Source organism: Anthonomus grandis, chromosome 19, assembly GCF_022605725.1.
Source record: "Anthonomus grandis grandis chromosome 19, icAntGran1.3, whole genome shotgun sequence".
Taxonomy (NCBI): Eukaryota; Metazoa; Arthropoda; class Insecta; order Coleoptera; family Curculionidae; genus Anthonomus; species Anthonomus grandis.
In genome coordinates this window covers 1480038-1490423 of record NC_065564.1, presented here as the reverse complement: position 1 = coordinate 1490423, position 10386 = coordinate 1480038, and the positions used below count along the sequence as shown (strand labels likewise).

The 10386-nt window shown below is 40.2% G+C and overlaps 4 protein-coding genes across 4 annotated transcripts; 2 read left to right on the top strand and 2 right to left on the bottom strand.

Moving 5' to 3' along the window:
* Positions 1-2: 2 nt before the first annotated feature.
* Positions 3-796, top strand: LOC126747620 (uncharacterized). Its single transcript, XM_050456360.1, has 3 exons — positions 3-158; positions 221-490; positions 548-796. Exons 1-3 carry the CDS (start codon positions 60-62, stop codon positions 755-757), a joined length of 579 nt encoding a protein of 192 aa, XP_050312317.1. The 5' UTR covers positions 3-59; the 3' UTR covers positions 758-796.
* Positions 797-2707: 1911 nt separating this feature from the next.
* LOC126747411 (uncharacterized protein C16orf52 homolog A) lies at positions 2708-3482 on the bottom strand. The gene is made up of 3 exons (XM_050455991.1): positions 3290-3482; positions 3016-3228; positions 2708-2922 (listed from the first exon to the last, which is right to left on the bottom strand). The coding sequence occupies exons 1-3, from the start codon at positions 3390-3392 to the stop codon at positions 2735-2737; spliced, it is 504 nt and encodes a 167-aa protein (XP_050311948.1). The 5' UTR covers positions 3393-3482; the 3' UTR covers positions 2708-2734.
* A 2018-nt stretch (positions 3483-5500) lies between these two features.
* LOC126747697 (nucleobindin-1) lies at positions 5501-6891 on the bottom strand. Its single transcript, XM_050456497.1, has one exon. The coding sequence runs from the start codon at positions 6790-6792 to the stop codon at positions 5626-5628; it is 1167 nt and encodes a 388-aa protein (XP_050312454.1). The 5' UTR covers positions 6793-6891; the 3' UTR covers positions 5501-5625.
* A 1703-nt stretch (positions 6892-8594) lies between these two features.
* On the top strand, positions 8595-9858 carry LOC126747699 (ATPase H(+)-transporting accessory protein 2). The gene is made up of 2 exons (XM_050456499.1): positions 8595-8743; positions 8805-9858. The coding sequence occupies exons 1-2, from the start codon at positions 8704-8706 to the stop codon at positions 9773-9775; spliced, it is 1011 nt and encodes a 336-aa protein (XP_050312456.1). The 5' UTR covers positions 8595-8703; the 3' UTR covers positions 9776-9858.
* Positions 9859-10386: the final 528 nt, after the last annotated feature.

Sequence of the window (10386 nt, the reverse complement as noted above, 5' to 3'; positions counted from 1 at the left end):
CAGGTGTTTTATTTATCCCTTAACGCCCCCCTAAGACTGTCACAGTCACACGAGAAACAATGAAAGTCGTAAAAAAGTCGGAAAACGGGCTGCAGTTGTACGCGAGAGCCTGCGCTCCCTGCCGGGACTATTACGGGCTCACCATCACCGATTCTTGCGTGAGTCTACACTCTACTCCTTCCCCCTTCGGCTCGTTTGCACCTTCAACTGTCTTTTGCAGCTGATTTTGAACATTTGGAGGGTGAGCTACGGACCGCACGCGAGCCCCAAGCAGAAACTGTGCCCCCTGGTCGATTTCCAGCACTACAAACCCTACCAGGAAGAGGTGAGGGTGGTGTTCGGCGAGGGGGTGTGGCACTACGCGATGGGGCTCAGCAGGGGCGAGAAAAAGTTGGAGAATCTGCCCTGGCGCCCCTTTTTCCACCTGCTAAGTTTCCTACGGCTGGAGGATCTTTTAAAGCTGATGCGTTGCAGTAAGATCTTCTACGAGGTGAAATTAGAGGGTTTTTAGGGCGAATCGGGCCTAAGGTTGCCCCTTTTGTTTCAGCTTTGTAACCGGGAGGAGGTGTGGCGCTTGATGTTCGTTAAGAAGTTCGGCAGGAGTCCCTCGAAGGACGAGAACCTGTGGGCGATAGACTCCTGTTGGAAAACGGTTTTCCAGAAACGTCTCCAGTACGTCAGACGGGCCTTAAAAGAGGCCGAAGAGCGGAAACTGAAGAAGAAACAGGCCTTAAAGGCGGCCCCTCGAAGGAACTAATTGTTATACGAGCCATATAATAAATACTTTTAGTTTAAAGTGGATTTTCTTGATTAAAATTGATTTTTAAGAAATGGTGAAGGCGTCGCCCCCACTTTGGTTTTACACAGTGAAAAGGGCTTTAAAGTTAAACTATGGCAAAATTGTTTATAGGGGGTGAGAGTGAAATGTTTGGGCTTCATTATGACCAATTTTCATGAAAATCAGTTGATTAGCAAGAAAGTTATTAGAGGTTGAACATTGGTTACTAAGAAATGGTGGAGGTGTCGCACCCACATTAGTTTTATGCAGTGAAAAGGGCTTTAAAGTTAAACTACAGCAAAATTGTTACTAGTGGGTGAAAGTGAAATGTTTGGGCTTCATTATAGTCAATTTTCATGAAAATCTGTTGGTTAGGAAAAAAATTATTAAAGGTTGAAAATTGGGTTTGAAGAAATGGCGAAGGCGCCACATCCAACTTAGTTTTTTACCTTTTTTATTGACCTTTAACTTAAGGTTTAATTAGATTGTTTCCAGTGGGAAGTAGGAAAAGATTCAGGCTTTATTTCGATCAATTTTCATGAAAATCCGTTGATTAGGAAAGAAATTATAAGAGGTGATAGTTTGGACTGAAGAAACAGAGACCCAAATTTCTATCTTACTCTTTTATTCGTCTTAAAGTTTAAGTTTGATTAAATTATTGTTAGTAGGTGATAGGAGGTACTTAAGATTCCATTAGTACCAATTTTCATGAAAATCAATTGATTAGTAAGAAAGTTATTAAGGGTTGAAAACTGACCATGAATAAATGGTAAAGGCACATACTGCAAGTGTGTTTCTTACTTTTTTATTGATCTTAGAGTTAAAGTTTGACTGAATTGTTTCTAGTAGGCGAGAGAAGAAGCTTCAGGCTCCGTTACTTGTAATTTTCAAGAAAATCGATTGATTAGGAAATAATTTATAAGGGGTCAAAGTTGAACCAAAGAAATATAGACACAAATTTCTTTCTCATTCTTTTAATGGTCTTAGAGTTGAATATCCTTTGAATTATTTCTAGTAGGCGATAGAAAAAGGCTTAGCCTCTATCACTACCCATTTTTATAAACCTCAATTGATTATTAATGAAATTATTGTAAATTGACTGAATTGAAAATTGATTATGAAGAAATGGTGAAGGCGCCGCCCCCACGTTGGTTTTACACAATGAAAAGGGCTTTAAATTTAAACTATGGCAAAATTGTTAGTAGTGGGTGAGAGTGAAAGGCTTGGGCTTCATTATGGTTAATTTTCATGAAAATCAGTTGATTAGCAAAAAAGTTATTAGGGGTTGAACATTGGTTACTAAGAAATGGTGAAGGCGCCGCACCCAAGTTGGTTTTACACAGTGAAAAGGGCTTTAAAGTCAAACTACGGCAAAATTGTTACTAGTGGGTGAAAGTGAAATGTTTGGGCTTCATTATGATCAATTTTCATGAAAATCAGTTGATTAGCAAGAAAGTTATTAGAGGTTGAAAATTGGGTTTGAAGAAATGGCGAAGGCGCCACATACCACTTAGTTTTTTACCTTTTTTATTGACCTTAAACTTAATGTTTGGTAAGATTGTTTCCAGTGGGAAATAGGAAAAGATTCACGCTTTATTTCGACCAATTTTCATTAAAATTGATTGATTAGGAAAGAAGTTACAAGGGGTTGAACATTTTGACCGAAGAAATACACATCCAAAATTCTGTCTCTCTCTGTTACTCTTTAAATAGTCTTAGAGTTAAGGTTTAATTAATTGCTTCTAATAGGGCCTAGAAGAAGCTGTAGACTCCCTTACTACCTATTTTCGTGATAATCAACCGATTAGTAAAAAAGTTACTGAGGGTTGAACTTGTGAAGAAATGGTCGAGGCACCAATAACGAAAACCTATACTTACCCAAGCACTTCTTGAAGAATCTAATGATCATACACACAAAAATAAGACACATTTTTACACTTAAATAGTTTTTATTGATTAAAAATGGGGCAAACACACTTTGCCCGCAAACAATTCAGATATAACCGTAATCCAAAGAGCCCCGACGAACAGAATATAAGAAATCCCCACCTGGTGGCTGTTGGGGAGCTGATACGGTTGTCCCCCGATCTCGTCCACGTGGAACCCCATGGGGAATATCACGGCGGCCAAACAGAACAGCACCACTAAAACAACAACAACTCTCTTAATCCCGTTATAATTCATATATATGATTAAGTATTATAAGTAGTTATTAAATAAATAAAACTCGTATTTACTGGCAGTGAACCCCACCCAACGGGCATAAGGCACGACGTTTCGGTCCCAATGGGACGAAGCCAACAGGATGATGGTCGTGGTGATGCAAATGCAGCCGACAAAGATACAGACGAGGGCCAACAGCCACTCGGGCTGCAAGTCTGGCGTGAAACACACCTGGGGGCGATTGTAGAGGGTCATGCAGGTCCACATCAGTCCCATCCTGGTCTCCCCTGGGTAAGAAAACAACTGTAAAAGGTGTTTTCGTGGTGCGTAATCAACCGAGGGGCCTACCTCCCACATCCGTTACGATCCAGTCCGGTCTGGCCAGGCTGACTATCGCGAAAATGTCCGCGGTTAGGAATAGGGTGCCCGATATCAGGGTGAGCTTATCCATGGCCCCTCAGAGTCCAAAACGAGCCTCAAAAAGTTTATTTTTTAGATGGAAATCAGATGATTTTGACTTTGACTTTTGACGCGTAACCTCACTTTTTTTTATTATTGTTTAGGTTCGGGCGTAAGGCGCTAGTTGGCGCCACGGTCTGTTAAGGCCATTGCGCATGTACCGTTGTGAATCTCGGGTCCGTTTTTTGATTTCCGGCGCGATTTTACCCATAATGCCTTTTAGAACCCGGTACAAGTGGGTTCGCTCCTGTAAAAACGTCCCGGAAAATGGGGAAAAGTCGGGATTACTAGTGAAAAGTGTTTGAAAAGTGTTCTATAAGCAGCGTGCTTCGTTTTGGTGTAATTTTCAATAGTGGGGGTTTGTTTTTTCTATGGAAAAATCAAGTGGTAAGTTTTGCAATTTTTTAGTAGTCAAATTTGTGCTTTTACATTAAAAAAGATGTTTGAAAAGTGTTTTATTAATCGAAAGCTTCATTCTCATGCAATTTTCTATGGTGTACGTCCATTATTTCTATGGAAAATTCCTTTTTCATATTACCCTGCGACAAAATGTCCGCAGTTAATGACCTCGATAAACGAGAAAATGGTGGCCGTCATTTAACGATTTAAATCGATTTTTCACCGAAAAACGTTAAACTGGGCGGGCGTACGGGTTTTTTGAATCAATCCTTACAGAATAAACCTAATTTTCATGAAAATAGATGCATTTTTATTAATTTACGAGCAAATAAAAGAAGTTAAAAAAAATGGCGAATGCCCCAGGAAATCGCCATTGTTCCAGGAGCCCCATTGCGCATGGACCGTTAATCTCGCAACCCTTTTTTTTGAATCTCGCGACCGTTTTGCACTTCCGGTAAGACCATCTAGGAGGCTTTTTTCTGGTTGCGATTGTTCTAGAACCAGGCGTCCCTTAGCAACAGTACGGGTTCACTCCCGGAAAATCGTCCGGGAAATCGGGAAAAGTGCGAATTATTAAAAAAAAATACGCGAAAAGTGTTCTCTAAAGCGCGCCCTTCATTTTGGTGTAATTTTCACGGCTGTGCACCGGTTTTTTCTATAAAAAATCGCGAGGTGAAATTTTGGTCCTTCCGCGATCGGGTTCGCGTTCTTTGTTTTCGGCGACAAAATGGCCGTCGGCCGTGGATGACGTCGTGTAACTAACTAGAAAATGGCCGCCTTAAATAATCGATTTTTTATTGATTTTTTTTTTGTTAAAACGTGTTAGATCGGGTGGGTTCGCTGGCGCGTTAGTATTTATTTTTGGTTTTCTATAGATATGGAGGGCCCCCCTGGACTTCGACCGGCCCCATTGTAGGACATAAGAAAAAGACGAGAAAATGCAGTTAAAAGGTTAGTCAGTCATTTTATTTATTTTGACGTAATATACATACATTTGCATTGAAGTGATTTATTATTTAATTTAATTTATTTATCAACGTAACATATTTAAAAAACTCAGGAAATTTTTGAGGTACAGGAATCGTTCGTATATGAAAATATTGGGCAAGAAACGCACTTTCTTAGACTATGATTCTTTTAAAAATATTCTTATTATTTCATGAAAATATTCTCAAGAATAGTAAGAATTTGTAAAAAAAATGCCTGGACTAAAACAGCTATAACTATCCAAATCTTTGACCCAGAATGACGTTTTTACCCTCAAATCCATCCTCAGGACTCTCTTTATATAAAAGTAAAAAAATTATTAAAATATTTGAAGTGGTTTCCAAGTTATGCTCAAAAACGTCTCATAAAACAGAAAAACCTTGATTGGTGAAATTTGGTGGCTTTTGGACCTTGCTGGACAAAAGTGCCTCTAACTCAGAGAGTTTTTGAGGTACAAAAAATGTTCGTATATGAAAATATTGGGCAAGAAACCCACTTTCTTTGACTAGAATTCTTTTAAGAATATTCCCATTATTTCATGAAAATATTCTCAAGAGAAGTGAAAATTTGTACAAAAAAAAATTTTTAAAAATGCTTTGACTGAAACTGCTGTAACTACCCAAATATTTGATCCAGAATGACGTTTTAACCCCCAAATCCATCTTCAGGACTATTCCTATATGAAGGTGCAAGCCCCATATAAAAACAAATAAATAAATAAATATAAACAAAACTTTATTAAATGCCGCAGGCCCCCACCTTATGGGGCATTCAATTTCAATATAATTATTCACTATAAACTGTTCTCGAGAAATCAGTCTTATATATTAATCACTACACTAATTTGTCACTGGAACATGTCGGTACTGAGGCTGCACCTCGTTCACATTGAGATCCAACTGCTGCGGGGCCATTTGGGGCACCTGCCCCGCCTGGAACTGCCTCTGCTGGGGCACCTGGTTGTTGTCGGCATGCGCCCTCCTGATGTACTCCTCCAATTCCTCGGGACTATAGGGTTTGGTTTGTTCGTCCAACGTTTGCCATCCGTGGTCCTGCTTGAAGTCGTTGGAGTTGGTCTGCTGGAAAAACTCCTGGAAATCGATGAATCCGTCCCTGTTCGTGTCCATTTCCGCGAACATTCTCTCCCTCATCCGTTCCATTTCCTCTATTCTCTCTCGCATGTCGTCCTCGGGGACCCCCTGCTGATACACTTTGTCCAGTTCCCGGATAAAAAGGGTTTTGACTTCGTCCTGGTCCCAGAGGCCGTTGCCGTCCAGGTCGTGCAGCAGGAAGAACGTCTTGGGGTCAAAGTCCTGTTGCATTTGGTCCTGCTCCTCCCACACTTCCTCCAGTTGGGCCTTGTGACCGGGCTCGTGCAGTTTCTCGTGCTTCTTATGCTTCTCCTCTTGCTCCTTGAACTGCTTTTCCAGGGCCTCCCGTTCCGCTTGTCCGTCGGTGTGGTTCAGTTTCTCCATTTTCTGGTACTCCTTCTCCATCTCGTACCGTTTGAACTCTTCTTTCCGGGCCTTATCGGCCACCTCCAGATCGTGGGTGGTCTTGGCAATCAGCTTTTTTAAATCCTCGATTTCGAACGTGTGGGGGTTCGACTGGTCCAGATGGTGGTGCACCGGATCCTCCGCATCGTCGATGCCGTTCTCCAACTGTCGTTTCTTCTCCGTTAGTTCCTTGAGTCGTTGCAGTTCGAGTCGCTTGATTTCGTCCAGTTTGGTGCGTACAAAGTGCGACACGAACTGTAACTCGTCGGCGATTTTGCCACTTTTGATCTCGCTCTCGTCTGCTTTCTCCAGCTTCTGCCTGAACTCCGGATCCGATTCCAGGGCGTTCACCACCTCTTTGAGGTACCGATGGTACTCCATGTAGTCCTCTAGCCCCGTCACTTCCGAATCGGGCGCCTCCTCTTTCTTGTTGGGGGACACTGGGGGGGCGAAACAGCCCTGCAGGAGCCCCACTAGGGTCACCACCAGTAGCAGATATTTGAATTTCATCGTGTGTAATCGTGTAAAGGGAAAACCCCGTGGGAAAGTCGTAAAAATCCCTGCCTGCAAACTGATTAATGGAAAACAATCGATTGTTGGGTTATTTACGTGTCAATGTCAAGGCATCTGTTTTCTGTCAAGTCATGAAATAGTTAGGTTAGGTTTTTCAGCAGGAAAAACTACTGCTTTTATAGGGGCTTATATGCATTATTATTGAGCTAGAAACCTCCCTCTATCTCCTAGGATGCTTAAAATAGAGAAAATTTAAACTTTAAAGTCATTTTTCAACTGTGCAACGATGCACTATGGTGCCTTCACCATTTCTTTACAGCAAATGTTTAACAGCCTATAACTTCGGTTCTAATTAATATAATTTAATGGAAATTGGCAGTAATGGAGCCTAAGCTCTCCTGTATCGACTACTATAGACAATTTGGCCAAACTCTGACTTTAAAGTCATTTTATTAGTGTAAAACAATCATGGGTCTAGAGCCTTCGTCATTTTTTCATAGCTAATTTTCAATCATTTATAAAGCATAGAAATAATTCATATTTTTTAATGGAAATTGGCAGTAATGGAGCCCAAGCTCTTCTATATCGATTACTAGTGACAATTCAACCAAATTTCAACTTTAAACTCATTTAATTAGGGAAAAACAAACTTGAATATGACGCCTTAGCCATTTTTTTAAAGCTTCTTTCAACCTCTTATAAAATATAGAAAATGCTAATATATTTTAATGAAAATTGGTAGTAATGTAGCCAAAGCTACTCTGTATCGACTACTAATGATAAACCAGCCAAACTTTGACTTTAAACCCATTTTATTAGTAAAAAACAAACTTGGGTATGGCGCCTTCACCATTTTTTCAAACCTCAATTTCAAACCCTTATAAAGCATAGAAATAATTCATATTTTTTAATGGAAATTGGCAGTAATGGAGCCCAAGCTCTCCTATATCGACTACTATTGATAATTCGGCCAAACTTTAACTCTAAAGTAATTTTATTAGTGCAAAATGCGCCCCTGTTCCGTTTCTTTACAGCAAATGTTTAACAGCCTATAACTTCGGTTCTAATTAATATAATTTAATGGAAATTGGTAGTAATGGAGCCTAAGCTCTCCTGTATCGACTACTATAAACAATTTGGCCAAACTCTGACTTTAAAGTCATTTTATTAGTGTAAAACAAACTTGGGTCTAGAGCCTTCGTCATTTTTTTATAGCTAATTTTCAAGGCCTTATAAAACATAGAAAAAATTAATATTTTTTAATGGAAATTGGCAGTAATGGAGCCCAAGCTCTTCTATATCGATTACTAGTGACAATTCAATCAAATTTCAACTTTAAACTGATTTAATTAGGGAAAAACAAACTTGAATATGACGCCTTAGCCATTTTTTTAAAGCTTCTTTCAACCTCTTATAAAATATAGAAAATGCTAATATATTTTAATGAAAATTGGTAGTAATGTAGCCAAAGCTTCTCTGTATCGACTACTAATGATAAAGCAGCCAAACTTTGACTTTAAACCCATTTTATTAGTAAAAAACAAACTTGGGTATGGCGCCTTCACCATTTGTTCAAACCTCAATTTCAATCCCTCATAAATCATAGAAATAGTTAATTAATTTGCATAAAAATCCCTGTTAATAGAGCTATAGACTTCTCTTATCCCCCGGTAATAACAAACCAACTAAAAAACAATCTAAAAACCCTTTTTACGGCCCTTTAAATCGACCCTATGTGCTGCTAAGTTCCTCCAGTTGCCGACAGATCGCTCTCGTGGTTCTGTCGCTATGGTGACGTCAATATTATCATGTGATTTTGACAGGCGGAGGGGGGTCGTCAATATTGTCTTGTGATTCCTTAGGTTGGTCGTCGACTCCAATTGGAAAAACCCCTTTAAGTTCCTTAAAATGTTGAAATCTCTGTTGGTTTTATGCGGAATCGCTTCCGGTAAGTCCCTTCTTACGACCTTTTTGTCGCTTATGTGCATTTCCTTGTTTTTCACAAACAGCGTGGGGCGCAGGGGAGTTTTCCGTGGTCCATCATCCGGGCAGCATAATTTTCCGGGGGCACGAGGCCATAAAGGAAACCGCCCTGCCCGAGGTGTTCACCGCCGCCCTCGGGTTTTCCACCGAGCACTTCTCCAACTGGCGGGGCTTCTACATTGATAACCCCTTTAACATTCCCGAGGCGGTTGTCACCATCGCCGTAGATGGGGTGAGGGACGCGGGTCAGACCAAGGGTCACCACTATCCCCTGATAACCAACGTGGACGAGGGTCAAGTGTTTAAGTCTTTGGCCAAAAGGATCGTGGAGAGATTCCCCGATGAGGGACCCACGTTGGTGCGAGTAGATCTGGCCAACGGCCTGGAGGATGTTAAAAAGTATTATGTCTTTGATGGTATCGACAATAAAGAGTCTCCTGAGGAGGTCAAGCATAAACAGTTGAAACTGGACATAGAGGAGGACAGGGCATTTTTGAGGGACATGGCCCTCTTGACCAATGTTGCAAAAAGAATCGGGGAGGGGGTAGCCAAAGAGGACTCCGTCCCGGACGTTTTCTGGTTCAGGGTGGCCTCTTTGCACCCCCTGTCCGACCTCCACGGGGCCAACTCCTCAGAAACAAAAGAGGCGAGACAGTTGCTCGAGAACGTCATCTCGCTCCTCACCGATGCTTTCGTGAAACGTTATGACAATCGCGTGTTTGTGAGCGTGATGACTAGCGATGCCAGTCACACGAGGCAAAGGAGGAACTTGATGGCCACCGAAGAGTCGGAGGAGAAAGAGTCGAATAAATCGAAGTACAATTTGGCCTCCACATACACCAAAGAGTATCCGGCCATTTTTAATATCATCTTGTGGTTTTCTGTGGTTATGTTTTTTGCTTTATTGGCCATCTGCTACGCTACTGCTAACATGGATCCTGGCAGGGATTCCATCATTTACCGCATGACCAGCACCAGAATGAAGAAGGACAATTAATTAGATTTTGCAGGAAAACTGTATATAAGTGTTAGTATTATTCGGTTAGTTTTAGTGTTTAAATAAAGTGATTTTGGTGTTTATCGAGGTCTTTTTTTGACTGTAGATCCCTTAATGTTTATGTAGTATAAAAGTTTAATAAGACTTTTTTTTTAAACTCTTTAAGCTGTAGATGCTGAAAAAAGAAATTTTTGATTTGGTCAATTTTTTTATTTTTTTGAAATTTTGACCCTCGAAATCCAAAAAATTTCTATAACTTCTTTCCTATTGGTTTTTTATAAAAAAATCATAAAACACTTTTTGATAGAGGCTTAAAAATAGAATATATTGAAATAAGAAAAACATTAAAATTTCCGATAGATTTCCAGAAAATCCAATTTTTTTGATTTTAAGTTTTCCGCCATTTTCTCAAGTTCTATGAAAGATAGAGTGAATTTTCTTTTACTCAAAGCTTCCTTGGGTTATTCTCGACAACTTTCATTTAAAACATTTTCCCCAAAAACCTTCCTATTTTTCAGAAAAAAATAAAATCCATTTTTCCAGGAAATTTCATGGGCCCACCCCTGGCAATTTTGGAGAAAAAATTCGAAATTTTTTCCTCGTTTTTTTTG